This window comes from Caloenas nicobarica, chromosome 3 (genome assembly GCF_036013445.1).
Source record: "Caloenas nicobarica isolate bCalNic1 chromosome 3, bCalNic1.hap1, whole genome shotgun sequence".
Lineage (NCBI taxonomy): Eukaryota > Metazoa > Chordata > Aves > Columbiformes > Columbidae > Caloenas > Caloenas nicobarica.
Genome location: NC_088247.1, coordinates 33,526,056 through 33,545,051, shown reverse-complemented (window position 1 = coordinate 33,545,051; position 18,996 = coordinate 33,526,056). Strand labels below are relative to the sequence as shown.

General features: G+C 38.4%; 1 protein-coding gene across 8 annotated transcripts in view; it reads left to right on the top strand.

Annotated features, from left to right (window-relative positions):
- COL12A1 (collagen type XII alpha 1 chain) overlaps window positions 1-17,150 on the top strand; it is a 105,945-nt gene extending 88,795 nt beyond the window's left edge. For 6 of the 8 annotated variants that reach the window (XM_065632184.1, XM_065632185.1, XM_065632186.1 and 3 more), the window contains 8 exons: window positions 741-794; window positions 1,876-1,947; window positions 9,359-9,394; window positions 9,504-9,570; window positions 11,162-11,350; window positions 12,459-12,527; window positions 13,584-13,754; window positions 16,095-17,150. In XM_065632184.1, the coding sequence (XP_065488256.1) occupies window positions 741-794; window positions 1,876-1,947; window positions 9,359-9,394; window positions 9,504-9,570; window positions 11,162-11,350; window positions 12,459-12,527; window positions 13,584-13,754; window positions 16,095-16,264 (828 nt within the window). In that variant the 3' untranslated portion in view covers window positions 16,265-17,150. Of the gene's footprint in view, window positions 1-740; window positions 795-1,875; window positions 1,948-9,358; window positions 9,395-9,503; window positions 9,571-11,161; window positions 11,351-12,458; window positions 12,528-13,583; window positions 13,755-14,091 lie in introns of all 8 variants that reach the window. The other 2 variants (XM_065632189.1, XM_065632188.1) reach the window with 2 other exon arrangements.
- Window positions 17,151-18,996: the final 1,846 nt, after the last annotated feature.

Genomic DNA, 18,996 nt, shown 5'->3' with positions numbered 1-18,996 from the left:
TCAACATAACGAAGGGCATGCACACAGGTATTTCATTGTGGAGTTGTTGCAATCTCTTTCTTCTAATTTGGGGTCAACTAAGCAAATCTCTTTTGCCTTCACAGTGGCATATCACCTTTGAGATGACTGAAGCTATGACTTACCTTTACAGTCAGAATTAATAGCTGATACATGCATTTACACTTATCCTTGAGTGGGAGTTGATAGCTGGAAATGAAAAGAGACCACCATGTGATAGACACTTGTCAAAGAACATCCCATTGGATTGGTGGGTCATTAATGGTCCATGGACCATCAGTGTTAGTTTGTGAATGCTACGCTAGATCATTGAAATGGGATTTCTCAGCATCTCTTCTTGAAGGGGAAGTATCCAAGAGGGAGGTTGTTCTTAATTTAGAAACCTCAGATTTTCCAGCTAATCTGTGAGTAAGAGAACAGCAAAAAGAAAGATATAGCTCCTTTGGGATAGAATGATTCCTTTTCTTAAAAATATTGAGAGAGGCAGATTTCATTTTCAGTTAATCAACAGCAGCTGAATGTCTTCTAAATTGGCTGAAGCTCATTGTTCCATAGCCTTCTCCAGCATTAGTTATGATAGCTATTTTTTTAACTTACATTGTGGATATGTTTCAAAATACATTCTAGTAGTAATCAGTACTGCCATTATATAATCTTAAAGGCCATTTTAATCAGGCTACAGTCTTAAGTTAATCTCTAATCATGCTTTTGTTTTTGTATAGGGTTTCACAGGAAAAGATGGTCCCACAGGTCCCAGAGGCCCACCAGGACCAGCGGTAAATATAATTTTGTCTTTGATATACTTTGAAGTAAGAGAACTGAGCCAAGAGAGTGCCACATTGACATTTTCAGTTTCTGAAATGGATCTGGGAAACTCTCAGTACAAGGTGATCAGACAGCTGTGGAAAGCATGTATTCACATACAATCGTAGAGTGGTTTTGAAACTGGTATCTGCCAGTGTAAATAATGGAACAATGAATTTGCCTGGTTCTTTAGCCATGATCTTTGAATGCATAGCTACATCTACTGAAACCAATCACCAATAGTGAAAAAAACTAAAACATTAATACAAGTTTTTCTTGACAAGAGTATTTGAGGATTAGTTTTTGCTTAAAAAGCTCCTTCATTGTGTTTTGTGGGACCATGTTATAAAATGTGCTGGTTTTTAGAGAAAAAAGTATTATGCTGGATCAGAGAGTCCGAGATAAGCAAGTTGCTGCAGCTCCATGTTACCAGGTCCAACCAGTAGTAAGGTGGAAAATGTGTTCCCAGTAGGCACACATACACAGACCACACATTTACACCATATATATTTATATAGACAGGAGTCGCTAGGGCAGGATATTATTTGGGCTGGCCCCACTCCCTCACGATTGTCTTTCTGATGCTGCTTTGTGGGTGTGCAGTTGAGCTTTTGTCACATAATCTAACACCGGTCTTTTATTTGTTCATACTTATCTACTATCACCAGAATGACTTTTATGGACTTGTGGACTTTTGCATGGATCGCAGATGTACTAGATGAAGTTAGAAGGTCAAACTGTCTTGTACTCTTTTAAAAATCTGTCATTAAGAATGATACCAAAACCATATAGACAGTCTCCGCATCGTTATATTCAGAAATGCCTGTTAAACTGTGGTGTTATGTTAAAGGACACATTCCCATGAAGAAACAAACTCTTTTTTCCCAGAGGAAAGTTTTCAAGCCTGATATGTACCTAACAGAATACGAAAACAAAACAAAAAACCTGATAGGAGCCATTTTCAGTGTTGCTTTGTACTCAATACAATAACACATTTCTTATGAGCGCTTAGGCTGTTGTGGATTTCCACAATTCACATGTCTTCCGTTTTAGGGTGCCCCAGGAGTTCCAGGAGTTGCTGGCCCAAGTGGAAAACCGGGGAAGCCAGGAGATCGTGGGACACCAGTAAGATAATTATACACTTACAGTATCAAATTTAAAATTACAGTCTGATGAAGAATATGAGACTTCTCCTTGCTTTAAACACTTGTCTTACACTTATAACAGTGGTTAATACAGTGGAGCTGACCTAAGACCGCAAGCCTTTTTTTCAAACAATTTTGTTTTTACAGTGTGCCATTTTGCTGAGTTTAACATTTGGGGCTGGAAATTGTGGTCTTTGGTTTCCACTAAAAAGATTGTATGCTATTATGCGCCAAGACATATATTCCTACACTGCAGAGGCATGAAGAACTAGGTCAGCAAAATGACTTGAAAGACTTTTTATTTGTGTATGTGTGCGAGTAATGAAAAAGTGGTACACTGCTGAAGATGGACAATCTTTGATAATATTACATAATCACTTCTGTTATGAAAACTTTTTGTGTTTTTTACGATGTGATTTCAAAATTATTTTTCAAAATTATTCTACCTGGAGCTGTGCAAAGCATTTGGCACTGTCCTGTGTGACATTCTTGTGTCTAAATTGGAGAGACATGGATTTGATGGATGGACCACTCAGCGGATAAGGAATTGGCTGGATGGTTGCACTCAAAAGAGTTGCGGTCAATGACTCGATGTCCAAGTGGAGAGCAGTGACAAGTGATGTTCCTCAGGGGCCAGTATTGGGACCGGCGCTGTTTAACATCTTTGTTGGCAATACGGACAGTGGGACTGAGTGCAGTCTCAGCAAGTTTTCCAATAGCACCAAGCTGTGTGGTGTGGTTGACACGCTGGAGGGGAGGGATGCCATCCAGAGGGACCTTGACAGGCTTGAGAGGTGGGCCTGTGTGAACCTCATGAACTTCAAGAAAGCGAAGTGCAAGGTCTTGCACATGGGTTGACACAATTCCAAGCACAAATACAGGTTGGGTGGAGAATAGATTCAGAGCAGTCCTGAAGAGAAAGACTTGGAGGTGTTCATTGATGAGAAGCTCAACATGAGCCAGCAATGTGCACTTGTAGCCCAGAAAGCCAACCATGTCCTGGGCTGCATTAAAAGATGTGTGACCAGCAGGTAGAGGGAGGTGATTCTCCCCCTCTACTCTGCTCTTGTGAGACCCCACCTGGGGTATTGTGTCCAGCTCTGGGGCCCCCATAGTAAGAAGGACGTGGACCTGTTGGAGAGAGCACAGAGGAGTGCCACAAAGATGATCAGGGGGCTGGAGCACCTCTCCTATGAGGACAAGCTGAGGGAGTTGGGGTTGTTCAACCCGGACAAGAGAAGGTTCTGGGAAAACCTTATAACAGCCTTCCAATACCTAACGGGGACCTAGAAGAACGCTGAAGAGGGACTTTTTACAAGGGCATGTAGTGTTAGAGGACAAGGGGTAATGGCTTTAAACTGAAAGAGGGTAGATTTAGATTAGATATAACGAAAAAATTTTTCACCATGAGAGTGGTAAGGCACTGGAATGGGCTTCCCAGAGAAGTTGTGGGTGCCCCATCCCTGGAAGTGTTCAAGGCCAGGATGGATGGGGCTTTGAGGACCTGGTCTAGTGGAAAGTGTCCCTGCCCATGGTAAGGTCCATTGGAACTAGATGATCTGTAAGGTCCCTTCCAACCCAAACCATTCAGTGACTCTATGATTATTTTGGGGTGGTTTCTGCAGGCTCTATTCAAACCTTTCAAGTGTATCCTGAACAGGGACAAAGGGCAGGAAATGCTGCCTCCCACAAACAGTTTCAGGAGAAATTGGAATTGATTCATTTATAGGATCTGTGAGAAACTGTTTTTGAGTCAGGAGTGGAGACAGCAATTGAAATAGGAAGTCATTAATCACTTGTACTTAATATCTGACAATCAGCCAGGATTTTGCATCCCGCTTCAATATCATTGTGTATATGACAGCTGGATAATTTGGAAGAGAACAGAGTAGGCTGGGCAGCTTGATGGTTGTGATGTGGAAGTTCCCAGGAGCTCCTGGAAGATGGGTCATTTTCTCATACAAATGTTGAATTTAATCTGTGTTTGCCAGACTATAAATCCCATTTCTCCTTGCAGTAGAGGACACTGAGTGTCTTAGGAAAGCACTGAAGCTTTTCTGCCTTTAGGTATACATTGCCAATGTGATATTCCTGCCAGGTCAGACACTTGATAGACACAGCTGAAGCATAAGGTGCTGTGATTCGTTCAGACAAGAGCTTCACACTACCAGGTGTATCCAAGTTTTCCTTCACCTGGGACACTGGATAGCTGACCCAGTTCAGCAGCAAAGATCTTCTGCAGGTAAATAACTTGCATAGAAGGAAATTTGGCTAGAAGACCAGTTTCAGTACTTTTGCAAAGCAAGGCAGTCAACTCCTGTCCAAGCACCACGTGTAAATTCTACACTCTAATCTTAAGAGTTCCTTTCAGTAAGAAATAATTTTTTTCCCCAGTTCTTGCACTTTCTTGTAATGTGACACTGTGCATCATATTGGCCATTTCTTATGTTTCTAGAGCAGATCCCAGCAGGCATTCTGGCTTGCACCTTGCACAGATGTTTTATCAAACTCCTGGCTGACAGAATTTCAACGCTTTTCTTTGTGTCCAGTATTAGAATTGCCAAAGGTGCTGCTTAACAGCCAAACACAACTTGCAGTGTCCTGAGTTACAGTTCAGGCCTGCCTGAATTTGTAACTTCTTGTCTCGGAGAAAGAAAATGAGGTTTCATGTTGCCTCTGGTAAATACAAGAAGTAAATAATTTTTTACTACATCTGCCTTTTTTTCTTCTACCTGAACAATCAATATTGTTGATGCTATGCAGTGCCAATCAGGTGGTAGACCCCTACAAAGCAAGGAACATCTCAGGCAAAAGATACACGGATACATGCAAAGTATGAGGAGCCTTGATGTTGTGAAGACATTTCCAGTGAATGCAGTGAATTGGATCTCTTTCCTGATGTGTTAAATACCACTAATGTGCTAAGCTGAGGCAGACTGCACCACAAATGTAGCTGTAAACATTTCTCTACCTCAACGTGTACTTATACAAGAACAAGATGATACTTGAAGCATTAACTGAATTGTCATGGAAATAGGAAATGTGACTTTATAAACCTGCTTATGAGTACTTCCCACAGAAACTTATGTATATTTTTCAGTGTAATGACAAAGTCACCAAGAAAGGAACAGTAAGAACACAAATGAGTCAGTAAATCTCTTGAGAACTGAGCACTGGCTGTCTTAGAGGAAACTAATATATCTGTCCTCTGGTCAAACAGAGGGTGACAAATTGGTACATACATCATAGGGTAACAGCCAGCAAGGGTAAGAAAGAGTCATTGAGCTAAAAGAGGATATTGGCTCAAGAAGAAATGGGTAAACATTTTTTTTAATAAATGTAATGAGAAACAGAAGATCTTGGACTATCAGAGAGGTTCCAGTATAGTTGTTTTATAGGTGTGAGAATGAAAATGGTAACAGATGGATAGGCAGATTAAACCATTTTAAGGTGGAGCTGTCTTGTTTATAAAACGGACTCTGACAACGGGGTCTGACTTTGTTGATCTAGAATGACCCGAGGAAACAGTGCAAGACATTTATGTTTTATATATAAGGTACTATTAGACTGATGCCTCCAGGACCAAACAGCCTGTGAAAACCTTTAAAGGGCAATTCCAAGCACATAAGGCAGATGTTTGTTCCGAGTTAAATGCAGTTTCTATGTATTTTCCATGCTCTGCTGCCATGTATTCACTGATCTTGTGTCCATCTATGAAGACATCCCAGATGAGGTCTCAAAAAGAAGCTGCTTCGGGAGCAGTGAACTGGTGGTTCTTGTGAGGAGTAAACATTCTTCTGGGGAAAACAATAGAGCTCATTATCTTTTAAAGTAAAAATAGCAAAACTTCCTTTGTTTTGTCCTCCTTGAGCCATAGAACTTTGCAGTCCCAGCCTTCATCCCACAGCTCAGAAAAATCCAACATACAGCATAAACTAGCTTTCCCTCACACTGACCCCAAGTAACTCCCTCATTGCAGGATATCAACAAAACAGAATGTCAGCAGCAGCTGCTGCCTCTCACAGTGATGGCAAGCAGTAGACTAAATTGCATGTTTTTCTCTATTAAAGGAAAATGAAATGAAATTTAAGAAGAGTATTACCAAGTGGGAGGAAGATGTAAATATCAACTCAGTAATTGCAGCTGCAATTATTTTTTGGAAAACATATTTCTAAAATATCCAGATGGAAAATGTTTTTAACAGAGCCAGTCAGCCTCTAGTCTTTAAATTTTAAAATTAGTTAGGAAAAACCTATAGATTTCCAATCATAAGGCTTAATTTCTGTATCTTTTGCAAAGTCACAAGTTGAAGAATGAGGCTCATTTGATTTCCATGAATTGTAAAGTTGACTATGTATCACTTGTAATTAAGGAACAGCCTTAGCATTTTTCTAGCTGGGGGGACCTTTGCTGGCAATACTTTGGAGCAATGTTGTGCTTTTGTTACCAAAGCACCTTCCTGTCTTACCACCATGGCTTGTGGCTGCGGACAGCATGAAGAACTTTTCTTGTCTGGTCAGAAAAAGTATTTCCAGAAATAGCATTTGGACATTTTAAGTTTGCTTCATTTTTTTTTCTCTTCTGTTTATAGTTCTGGTGTGTGAATGCACCAGCAAGTGAATTCATTGGAACTGGGCATTTTAAGTAATTATTAGAATATTGCTGGTACAGTAGACCAGAAATCTGATTTCTAATGCTTGCACTTACATAGTGAAAAAACAAGAAGACATACTGCATGATTTGCTTCTGGTCAAAATAGTACAAGGTTGTACCATGAAAGCCATAAAAAGAATGCGAATTAAAATGAGCAGGTGTTATAAATATGTCCTCAGCAGGTAATTTCAAATTAATAGATTTTTACAAAATAGCGAAAAGTTGCCAAGTTTCAAGCAGAAAAAGAAGCACCAAATAGTCTGTTAACTTTTTTTACCCCCCAGATTTTCATGCTATAGGCTAGAACAGTGAAAAAACAATTACATCTTTTTTAGAGTTTCAGTACATCAGCATTTACCACAATGTTAATTATTAGAGAATGGCAGATTGAAATGTCATGTTTTCCTGAAGGTTTAAATTGTTAGTTTATTTATCTCGTTATGGCATTTACAAGTCCATGGTCTGTTTCAACATGTGTCTGTGCTAAGCTAAAACTCAAAGGCAAATCTTTTCCCTGTGGACTTCACAGAATAAGAAAAGATACAGATCAGAGTGAAGGACAGAGAGAAAGAGTGAAAGACCCATCAGTTTGATGGGTACATTGTGTACATATTAGTATCTGTGTCATCGGTGGCATAATTTGTTCCAGTGGCACATTTATGGTGTCACTATTCTAAATCTTTCATTTGAGTCTGTACAATTAATTTTGCATGAACAATCTGTTATGCATGATGCAAATGTGCCGTATGCCAACTACTTAACTCACTGATGGATGAGCTGTCTCGTATTTTATGTGGCATGTCATGGGGTAGGAGTATGCAACACTGCTGCAGAGAAGCTCAAAAACAGCATTCTGACTTCACACCCTAACATACTCCAGTGGAATTTGTTTGCCCCAAACCTCGATGGAAATCTATGAAACAGTGCCACTGCATTTGAATTGTATCTGCTGTGACCTCAGTGGAATGATTTGTTGTCTCGTTTTCTTGAAATTAATTGTGGGTACTGTAGGAATGTTATGAGAAACAGCTGCGGCCCACACTTAGCCTTTCCTTTGATAATGGTGATAAACAAACTCCTTAAAGAAATACTACGATGTAAAAAGCACTAATACTTAAGATATATGTGTAACTACATGGAGAGTCTTGCAGAGCAGCAGATGACCGAACTGGTCTTTCACCTTTGAAATATGTCTTATGATCAAATAGTAATTTAGGATACAAGTGAAAATCTATTTGAACTCATACTAACCCCTTTGTGCTTGACTAACAAAGCTCCTGTGCTCTTTTGACTCGTTCTGGCAGCTGAATTTACAATAGGTTTTTAAAAGGACTCAGCTGTGGACTAACTTTTCATCCACTGAAGTCACCTGTAAAACTCACATTGGCCACTTCAGGAGCCATAGTTTAGGGCAAAGTTTTGATTGTACTGCCCTGGAATTTGGCACACATGGCATTTGTCATAATGAGTATTCAAGACCATTGGAAGGGCTATTCATGGTGGCTTCCTTAGCAGCTCTTGCAGAAAATGAACATTTGTTTTCTTTTTTGTTTTACATTTTTATGTCAAAATTAAAATAAGAATTTTAAAACATTTTGCAGATTTTTAAATTTTTCTAAGGGCAGCCTAGTGGCTAGAAGAAATGTCTATGAACCTAATTTTTCACTTATTTTAAACGGGCACCTGCAATTTTTACTGTGGCCAAAATCATGTCAAATAGACCAAAGCAAATCATAAACACCCTTCTCAGATCATTACTGTCCATTTTAAAAATCTTTAAAAATCCATCATACCAAGCATTGTAATTACAATTTCTTTGGAAAGTGTGGTTTGCTCTCTCTCGATGCTTTTTTTTGCTAGTAGTGGAATGCAAATATAAGCATAAAATTTCAAAATGTTGTATGAGAAGTGCACACACACAATTTTATTTGCGGAATAGGCTGTGCATTAATATACCCAGTTCAACATTAAAAAACATCTTTACAGTATACCTGATTTTTTTCCAGCCATAGACACATGCATATATAAAAACTAGAATCAGTACTTCTGGTTGGCTTCTTACACAGTATTCTTGAAAACCAAAATACCCACAACAACCACTAGAGTTTTCAAAGGTAAATGGAAATTGCTGTTAGACAAAAGTTAGCTCTTGCAAATGTCAATAATTATAAAGCAGCTCAAGCTAAGTCTTCTATGAGACTATTATAAGACTGGAAATGGTTGAGGATGAGCAGGGAAGCTGTCATTATAAATAGAATAAGCATTTAATGGCATCTCTCTCCATCTTATATGTCATCCCTGCATAGTGCTTTTTCGCTTAACACAGGGTCTGTTTCTTGTGGGTTCAAGGAGACAGCTGCCCTTCCTAGACATGTTATTTTTCCTAACTTGCCTTCTTTAATGTTCGCTTAAGACTTAAAATTAAACAGTCATATATAATTCATGCAAGACCATTCACTATTTACAGAAATGTGATACTAGAAATTCATCTTTCCAATTGCCAGTGTGGTCCCAGTGTCAGAATACATCAGTTCCTTTGGCCCTAGTTTGAAGGTCATTGCTCATCCAGTCTTTTCTGGCACCTGCTTTAGCACGTCTGAAATGTAAAGTTCAAGGGGGACCAGTTCTGTCTTCTTGAAGGAGTCAAAATGTTTTGTAAAATTGCATGTCCTAAACCTGTAGGTGGGATGGAATAACATAATTGTTCAGTTATTTTATTTTTACTGTATTTATTTTAGGGTGCACCTGGAATGAAGGGCGAGAAAGGTGACAGAGTAAGTCTACTTTAAAGTCAGTTTTTCTCAGATTTTTTAAGTAAACACTATGTCTTTAAAAGCACAGACACTTGCTAATAAAACACTTGTTTTGGTTTTGATTATTTAGGGTGACATTGCTTCTCAGAACATGATGCGAGCAGTTGCAAGACAAGTTTGTGAACAACTGATAAATGGTAAACAGTGTTGCTTGCTTTGTTTCTCACACTAGCAATTTACTACTTTGCTTGTTAAAACAATGGTTTAAGGTGAGGGATATTGGCCACAGAGCATAGCAAAAGCTTGAGTGATCTGATAGCTGTCCAATGCCAATGATTTGGTGGAAAAAATATAGCACTAAATTTCGGCCAGATACAAATGGCTAGTTTGATCAAGAACTAATCTGTGACCTTTGAAAAGACACATGCAAGACAAATACTAAATGCAAGTACAAGGAAGATGAGTTTCCTTTTGCAGTCTGGTCCAAAATTACTTTATCTTTGTCATAAAATTAGTATACATTTTCTCATTAAAGATGTCTTCAGAAGGAGGGAATCAGTGAGAAAAAGAATACTCACGGCAGGTACTTTACTAGCAGGGAAAGACAGAGGACTGTTGGGCAAATACTGTGCACAGAATCAGCTGTGCTATGCAAGTAAAAATTATATTTATGTAGATAAGGACTGCAAATTGAAAATCAGTCCTCTGCTGCCACACAGTGCAGCTCTGCAGCCCGTGAAAGTGTTCTCTAGAGAAACTTCCTCTCTGACCCTGAGGCAGTGCTTTTGCGATCAGTAGACCAGCTGAGGAGGACAGAGACAAATACGCCCATAAATTGTTCTTAATATTGTTTCTGTAACAAGAGTAAGTGCTGACTGAGGTAAACAAATATACCTTTTGGACCTTAAGAACACTTGGGTGCAGGGAGGAGGACAGCATGTCCTTTAAAATGTCTGTGATGGCTGCTATTAAAAACATGTTTATTAGTGATCTGTCACAGAGGAAGGAAAGTACATTCATTAATTTATTAGGTTTATGAATAAGGATGTGTTATCTGAGATCTTTTAGCATCTCTTTTTTGAACATCCTGGCCTTATTTTTATCGTGTTGAGATCATCTCTTCAGGCTCATACTAGGACTGGCACAGTACACTAATCAGGTACGGCAAGATCTGGTCCCTTGTTAAGAGCTCCTTTCTGCATAGTTTCACAATGCTGATGCTTTTATTCAGACATCTTTCTTTGGAAATAAAATTTGCCTATATGCAGAAGGTATATAGGTACAAGCCTATGCATCCTACAGGCTTAAGAAAGCGACTTCATAGGCTGTGTCCTACTAGCTCTCCGCATGAATAATTTATACTGTGTTTGTGGTAACTTCAGAGCTCTGAAGGTACGTAGAAATATGATACTCCACCGTTAGAAGTGTAACAAGTCCTTTCTGCTACTCAGACTAGAAACAACCTCTATAATCAGAACTCTGAGAGCAAGAATATTTTAAACAAATGCTTATTTTGTGGCTTAAATTTCTTGTAAATTATTTTGTGTTAATGTTATTTGCTTCCAGAATCCCCCTCGCTTTTCTTCTCTCCCTCCTCCATTCATGTTCCGCTTTCTTATCAGACATTCATCTTAAGTCTTCCTAATTCATCTGTACTTGTTCACCACTAATTTATTGAATGGGATAGGATTTAATGAAGAGAAATAATTTTTTATTCCTCCCCACTCTGATAAAAGACTTTCACTTATTTTACATGGTTTATTGAGCCATTTTTCTTTCCCGTTGAAGGTCAAATGAGCCGGTTCAATCAAATGCTGAATCAAATCCCGAATGATTATTATTCAAATCGTAACCAGCCAGGGCCACCAGGACCACCTGGTCCCCCAGGAGCTGCTGGTTCAAGAGGAGAGCCCGGACCTGGAGGAAGACCAGGATTCCCAGGACCTCCTGGGGTCCAAGGACCACCTGGTGAAAGAGGTGAGTAAATTCCAAGGCACCTGTATATTCCACAGTGGACATAGTGCAGAGGCTGCCAGAGGGCAGTCTGATCCCTTGACCATATCAGACTAGGAAGCCCACACTAGGAAGCCCACACTAGGAAGTCTACAGTAGCCTGGTAGGTCAGTTGGATTACATGAGGGACACTGATGTTCTGGAGGACAAGGTTCATTACATCAGTGCTTTCCTCTGTCTCTCCATTGCTCATGTTTCATGAAACATAAGTTGGTGTAATGTTTTCACTGCTGTTTCATGCTCCCATACGGTATCCCAGGAAAGTGAATATTCTCAGAACTCTTCTGGCACTAAACAGCTACATCTTGAAAGGCTGTTTGGAGTAACACAGCTCTTTGCAGAACAGACTTATGACTAAGAGTGAAAATGAGTCATTACTAAGAATAAAAAGTAGGAACTGAAAGAATTAGGTCCACATCCTTGGCTCTTTCCAGTACTCTGAGAGGGAAGTCGCTCTGAACTGAATTTGAGCGTATGGATAAACCTATTCTGTGGCTGCTTTGGATCACTGCAATGACATGGAGTGTCTTTACTGTATGATGCTGTGGCCTTGGCTTATTCCTGCTACTCTACTGTTGCACAGACTCAGTGCTGTGTTTTCTAGTGTATATTTTAGTATAATCTTTAAAAAAGACTAGAAAAAATCAAGAAAGAATGAATTTCTGCATCCTGCTCTTTCCTAAACTTATTTCATAACTGTTTCTAAGAAAGTGTAAAGCATCCTTTATAGCAGAAGTGTACAACCTTGAAAATACCTTCCTGTTTATAGTTTAAAATAATAACGTTATATGGTGTTTTAAGTATCTCAAAGACTTTTCTTTCTTTGAGAAAGTTTATTCACACTAAATTACCTCTGCATCCTATTTTATTTTTAAGTTAGTGTACTTACATCCAAATTATTTTCCCAAATGCACATTTGGACATCTGTACAAAATAAGATTTGAACCAGCTTTGTTACATTAATAATAGGAACTAAATATTAATATCAATGAGAAAGCATGAAGCAGTATTTGTTGATGTGGTTTCCTTCCTTTGGTTTTTATTACTTTTTTTTTTTTTTTCAATTCTGTAGGAATGCCTGGAGAGAAAGGCGAAAGAGGGACTGGATCTCAAGGACCACGAGGTTTGCCAGGACCACCTGGTAAATATTCCTTGTTTTATCAGATAACAGAAAAGTAGAGAAAAAGACAACATTTCTTCATAGGGAACCAGAATACATATGGTGAATGAACATGCTTTACCCTATCCAGTTCATGGTTTTGATATGTATTAGAAGTTACCGGAAACTCCTGCAAAAAAAAGGAAATTTAAAAAGATTTCTGGATGTGACTAATAGATATTAACTTTATCTTGTAATTTACTCATCTGGCATGCTTTCTTGTGTGAAAATGCATTTCATGAAAATACATTGTCCAAATATTTGGCACATATTTTCATAAGTGTTATCAGATAATAGTTTTGCTGTATCTAGTCCAATTTTTAAGTTGTGATTGCAGAACTACAAATTGTCCCCGGACTACAAAATACACCTACATGCAGAGTTACCAAATGACAGAGTCAGATGATATGACCATTGGTTTTGCTCTTTGTATCGTGCAATTTTGTTCACTGATGCCTTGGCAGAAATCAGCTGCATCATTTCTTTCTACTTGTAGTTCACTAGACTAAAAAAGGTTTTTCATTACAGGACCCATAAGATGCTTGCAGCAAGTTGTAGCTCAAATTACTTGAAGCTTTGCTTTTCTGCTAACTGTAATAAGACTGGTTCCAAAAAAAACATTACCTCATCTATCCTGGGGCTACAGGGTAATAGAATTAATGTGCTCCTATATTTTAATTGAAATCCAGTGTGCTCATCTAATCTGGTAGTTTCCCTTGAGATCTTCGTATCTTACACGGAGGGGAAGTAAACCAGAGAATTCATTGATCTTTCTTACTTGGCTCAACCCCTACTAAATCAGTTTCTGTGAATAAATCCTTAAATAAGCCACACACAGGGAAGCAACTAATGATGAGTCACATTTCTAGTTTTCCTTTGTTTTTCTTTCTGTTGACCTCCATATAGCAACAAAGTGCAAGTATTTTCTCACCAAACACATAGCCTGGTCTGCACAGTCTAGATAGCAGTAACATTACCTCTTTTATCAATATAACTCTTAAAGAAAACAACCCCCCAACCTTTCAATTCTAAAATTAGGTCCACAAGGAGAATCCAGAACCGGTCCACCAGGCTCCACAGGATCCCGAGGACCACCGGGGCCACCAGGTCGTCCTGGAAATGCGGGTATTCGAGGTCCCCCAGGGCCACCAGGATATTGTGATTCATCCCAATGTGCAAGCATCCCTTACAATGGCCAAGGATTCCCAGGTAGGTTATGAACAAAACTTGCCTTAAATAGCCTTCACAGATATGGCTGCTCATATTGAGCTGCTTTGCTTGAGACAATCCTGCTAGCCTGGACATACTGAATCAGGAGGAAATGGTTGCAATGAACAGGCCTGCCTTGTAATGAGGAGGTATATGAGCAGTCATTTGGACTTTGATGCAGATACACTTGATGTTATGAGTGGTTCACTTTAAATAGGAAGTAGTGACTAAATATTTTAGTCTTAGTAGTTGATAATGTTGCTTGTAGGATCTAAGTGACGATTTTCTTCTTCTTCTTTTTTTCCCCTCCATCCCCACCCCTTCCAACTGTCTTCAGAACAAGGTTGAATTCTCCATGTTTCTCTTGAAAAATAAAAAGAATGCTGTGGTTGGCAATTTCCGTGTGTCTCTTTTTGAGCAATGTCAGGATTATTTATACAAAATCGATACTTGAAATAAAAATTTTCCGCAAAGGAAATCCATTTGATGATATAGTGCAGACAACTGAAAAACACCAGTGTCACACAAATTCTGCAGAGTTAAACACCACTCTGATTAGCCTTGGGTCATATCAGCTTTCCACTCTGTAGCTCAAAACAGTAGGCTGCTTCTGGAATCAAAATAAAGGGTTACAGCAGCCACCAATTTCTGACTGGAAAGATTCCAATATATTTTAATATGGGGATCCTGCAGGACCACAGTATTGTTAACAAATTAATATGTATGCATTGCAACATCTCAAAATTAGTGTATGTGATACTACTATTGGATATGATTTGCTGATAGCGTATTGTGCATGTACCCATGAAAAGAAAAAAATTGAGATATATATATATATATATATATATGTACACACCTGCAGACTTAGTGTTGTTGGTTAAAGAGCCAGATGGTTATGCAGATCTCACATAAAATTCTTACTTAAATGAAAAAGAAAGACAATTGTGCCTGTGATTCAGCAGTGTTCTCCTTTCTAGTAAGCAGCTATGTATACATATATAAATATATGCCTATGACTTAACTGTTATGTATTTAGTTGAATGAAAGTATGTTTTTGCACATCAGATGGACTTTTTAAAAGACTAACATCATCTTTGACCTGTTTCAGGTTTCGGCTAACACATTTTCTAAGTCGCCAGTGCTGCTTACAGTTTGAATACCTGAAAATCCTGTTTCTGAGATGTTTGCGCACGTGCTTATTAGAAAATGAGTCCGTATGGATATTTCACCACGGATTATGGTTTTTGAACCATGTTGGCCTCCTAGAATGGGGAGATTCTTTTTACTAACACAACTCATGAATGAGATAAAGGACAGTGATGTCAATTCCTTAAGCCTTTTGCATTTCAATAATAAAACAGACAGTCTTTCTTTTTTAAAAAAAGATCCAGACCATCAAAAGCCTTAGTGGTGAAGGAGGCTTATAAAACTACTAACCAGCAAAGGTGATGCCATTAGAAGAGACATATTTAACCTGGTAAATGACAAATGACTTATGTAAATAGTAAACTAATTGTGGCTTGTAAATGATTTGTATGGGACCGTATTCGCTAAAATCTGTTAACAACTCTACATGATGCTTTTGCATAAAAGCCTGCTGCTGCTTGCTGTATGCCGGAATAACATCTTTGACAGCCTATGAAACTTACCTGTCTGTTGCTTGTTCCCAACATGTCTGAATCAGGGCATGTGCCTTTTTTCGTATGTAATCTTGTTGGATTCTGTAACTGCAGTTATAAATACCAAAGTTTTATAATTATTTTTCTTCTGTTTTGCTGTAGTTTTTGGTGTTCCTGAAGCACCAGCTGTAACTCGGTTTGTTACGAGGAACAGCATGAGAAAATGACATGTACTGTATACTGCCGCTGGTGACAGTTATGTCTACACTTTCCTATTCTCAGAGAAAATTAGTATATGCCAAACCCACCTGTTTACTATACCTGTTCCATGCCTTCTATTAATTACACAGTCTAAAATAAAGTCCAGTGCTTTGATTTACTGAAGTAGCTGTAAAATAATAGTTTTATTTGATTTGCTTTCATGTTTTTCTTTCTTTTACGATAATGGGTCCCTTGCCTAATTTAAGACTCTTTCTTCAATGTTTTGCCTATGATAAATACAGAGCCTTTCAAAATGAATTTTAGTCTATTATTTTACTGCCAAAAATTATTCATGGACAAAACTGAAAACTACTCCTTCCATGAACTATTAATTTATATATTTATTATATGAAAATAAGATTGGACTAACATTATGTAGACAAACTAACTTTCATTGTATTTGTGGATTCAAAGACATGCGATAACTATTATGTTCAATCGGACAACTATTTTCAACCAGAACCATACGTGCCTGAAAGCGGACCCTATCAACCTGAAGGTGAACCCTTTGTAGTACCTATGGAGTCAGAAAGGAGAGAGGACGAGTATGAGGACTATGGCGTTGAAATGCATTCACCAGAATACCCTGAGCACATGCGCTGGAAAAGGTCGCTGTCGAGAAAAGCATAAACAAAACCATAAAAGATCTGAGTCTTGTTTGGGTTTTTTTGGTTGGTGGTTTTGGTTTTTGCTATACTTGCATTTGCAGATACACACAGGGAGAGTGCATCAGTTCTTTTGCAGTGTAGCTTGCTGGTCTTTTCATATCAGACGCACGGCTGTGTTGTATCTTGCTTTTGTGGGGATAGCAACGTGTGTACGTAGAGAATTCATATTGCTCTGGAAATGCTTGTAAAATACTATTGCTTATAGTAGCTGCATACAGGCTAATATGTGCATTCAGTTATCCCAGTGCTGCCTTTTCATTAAAATACTGTAAAAGCAAACAAATTAAAAAAAAAAAAAACCCAACCGAAAAACCAAACCAAAAATAACCACAGAGCTGCTGCAAATTTTCTAAGGACTGTCTGCTTTAGCTCTACATTTTTCTTCTTTCTCAAATGCATGTTTGCAGGTCAGTCAGATCACAGGTCTGCATAATCTAGTTAAAAAGGAAACAAAAATTTCCCTCTCCTTCCAGTATCATTGTCATTTTCTTCTTTTCTTAGTTACACTTTGCAGAGCATATACTGCTCTTATACATCTCCTTTAAACACCACAAACATTAAGTAGCTGAAATCATTGTATCAACTGGATACAGTTTAATAATGCCTAAAATCTCCTTGTTTTTAGACACAGTAACATTTATGCCAAATTGCAGTCAATCCTGCAGAGGTGGAATTGCATGTTTATGTTGTATATTTAGTATGGATTTTTTTTCAGAATACAATGTTTCTTAGTTATCAAAAGCAGTTGGAAATTGTTTGCAAGACTATGCATATAGAATTGCTGCTTTTATATTTTAACTGCAAATTGTGAATTTCACTGCCTTATATTATTTATTTCTGAAATGAAAGAGGCATTTTTCAATAAAACTACTGAAAATTTATATGTGTCTATTCATTTCTTGAAAGGTATGTTCGGAATGATGTGTGTGTGTTCTATTAGTTTTATTTACACAATCATTTGGAAATGCCAGGTACCAAAAATCAACTTGAAGGGGAACAGTCTTCAAATAGGCTGTGATGTCTAGAGGTGAGGGGATGGAAGCAGGAGAGACTTCCTCTGTCTGAAGTATGAATAAAACTTTTAACAAATTCAGTCTGCAAGGCATTTGATAGAGAAAACGCATAAGAGGCTCCAAGCTTCGGTTGTTGTCAATTTCTTTTTGGATTTCTGATTGATGGCTGTTGCTGAGAATGAGACTTTCCACCTAAGGAACTACTTGAACTACCATGAGTATTTTAAGCCACACAAACTTTTAATTCCTCATGTGCTGTGAGCATTGTAGCCATGGCAGCACTAAGTCCAGTAGTAGCAAATTGCTTGCCTGAGGACATGGGTGTCTAGTGTTTGCTGAGCTCCATCCTGCTGGGACCGTATGTGAGCTGGGTACTATCTGCTCAGGAGGTCATCTCTATCCGCCAAGTGTTGATAACAGGAATGGCTGTGATGTAGCTTTACCTAGAGAGAGTGACAAGGATGATTTGGAAAAGAACAACAAAACTGCAGTGGACCAGAAGAATCACTTGCTAACTAATGGGTTGACAGTGAGCCTTCCTGTCCATGGTATCTTAACCAAGGTCTGTCTTAGCAGTAGAAAAGGCTTTTGCCATAGGACCTGGAACACAGACTTTTGACTTCATTGGGAAAACTGGAATGCCATTTCTTAAGACCATGCAAGACATCTACCACATAAGTGAAGCTAGACGTGCAGGCTGGCTTCCTGATCACTGAATTTTACTCCACACTGGAAGCTGCATGACAAATACTAGCATCCACAAATGGAAATTATACAATAACTCCATAGGCTGCCTGGCTGGTTATCAGTGAAATGAAATCCAAACAAATGGGATTTCAAAGAGTGATCTTGATTATAGCCATATGCCCTTTAGACTGCAGGAGAATAATTCTGGGATGAACTGAAGAGCATTTAAAGGAGAACCAAAGCCATTCATTCTGTATGTTTCCTTCTAATTGTAGAGAGTTAAGTATCAAAAACATGTCCTGCAGCCTGATGTGTAACGAAGAAATGCATGTGTCTGGCAGAAATTTAGAGAAATTATTAAAATATTTCTCTGAATTGTATTTAAAAATAATGATGTCTTGCATTGATCTCCCATCTGTCTTTTTCTGGCATTAAGTATGTCCCCAGGACAAGCTTAACCAGATGTCCATGTCTTCATAAAAAAAAGATTCCCTTCTGTCTTCCAAACAGAAAGTTTTACAGAGGGAATTCCTCATTTAAACTGTACATTTAAAATTATTTCTTTATTTCTTCACAAAATATATGCAGTGTCTGCTAGCCATGCCTCATAGTCTTTGTGCTCTTTATTAATATCAGTCTTAGTAGAAATGCTGCTGTTTGATCGTCTGGTGGCCTGAAATATTTAAACATTCAATAAAACCTCAGCTTATTGGTAGTCTGTATATTTTAATGACAAAATTTTGATCACAGATCTGCAGGATGGATACCAGTTCTAGGATGTGTATTTCCTATGGACACAGAATTATAACGTATGGATCAAGACCATCTCTGGACTTAGATAAGTGCTGATTAGCATTTGCATTTCAGAACAAAGACAAACAAACAAACACACAAGAAATGCTCGTCCTTAAACCTGGTTAACATTTCTTTCACCCGTGCCACAATGCCTGACAGAGTCATCCTTCTTCTGGCAGTGCATTTTGAAGTAAAAAGG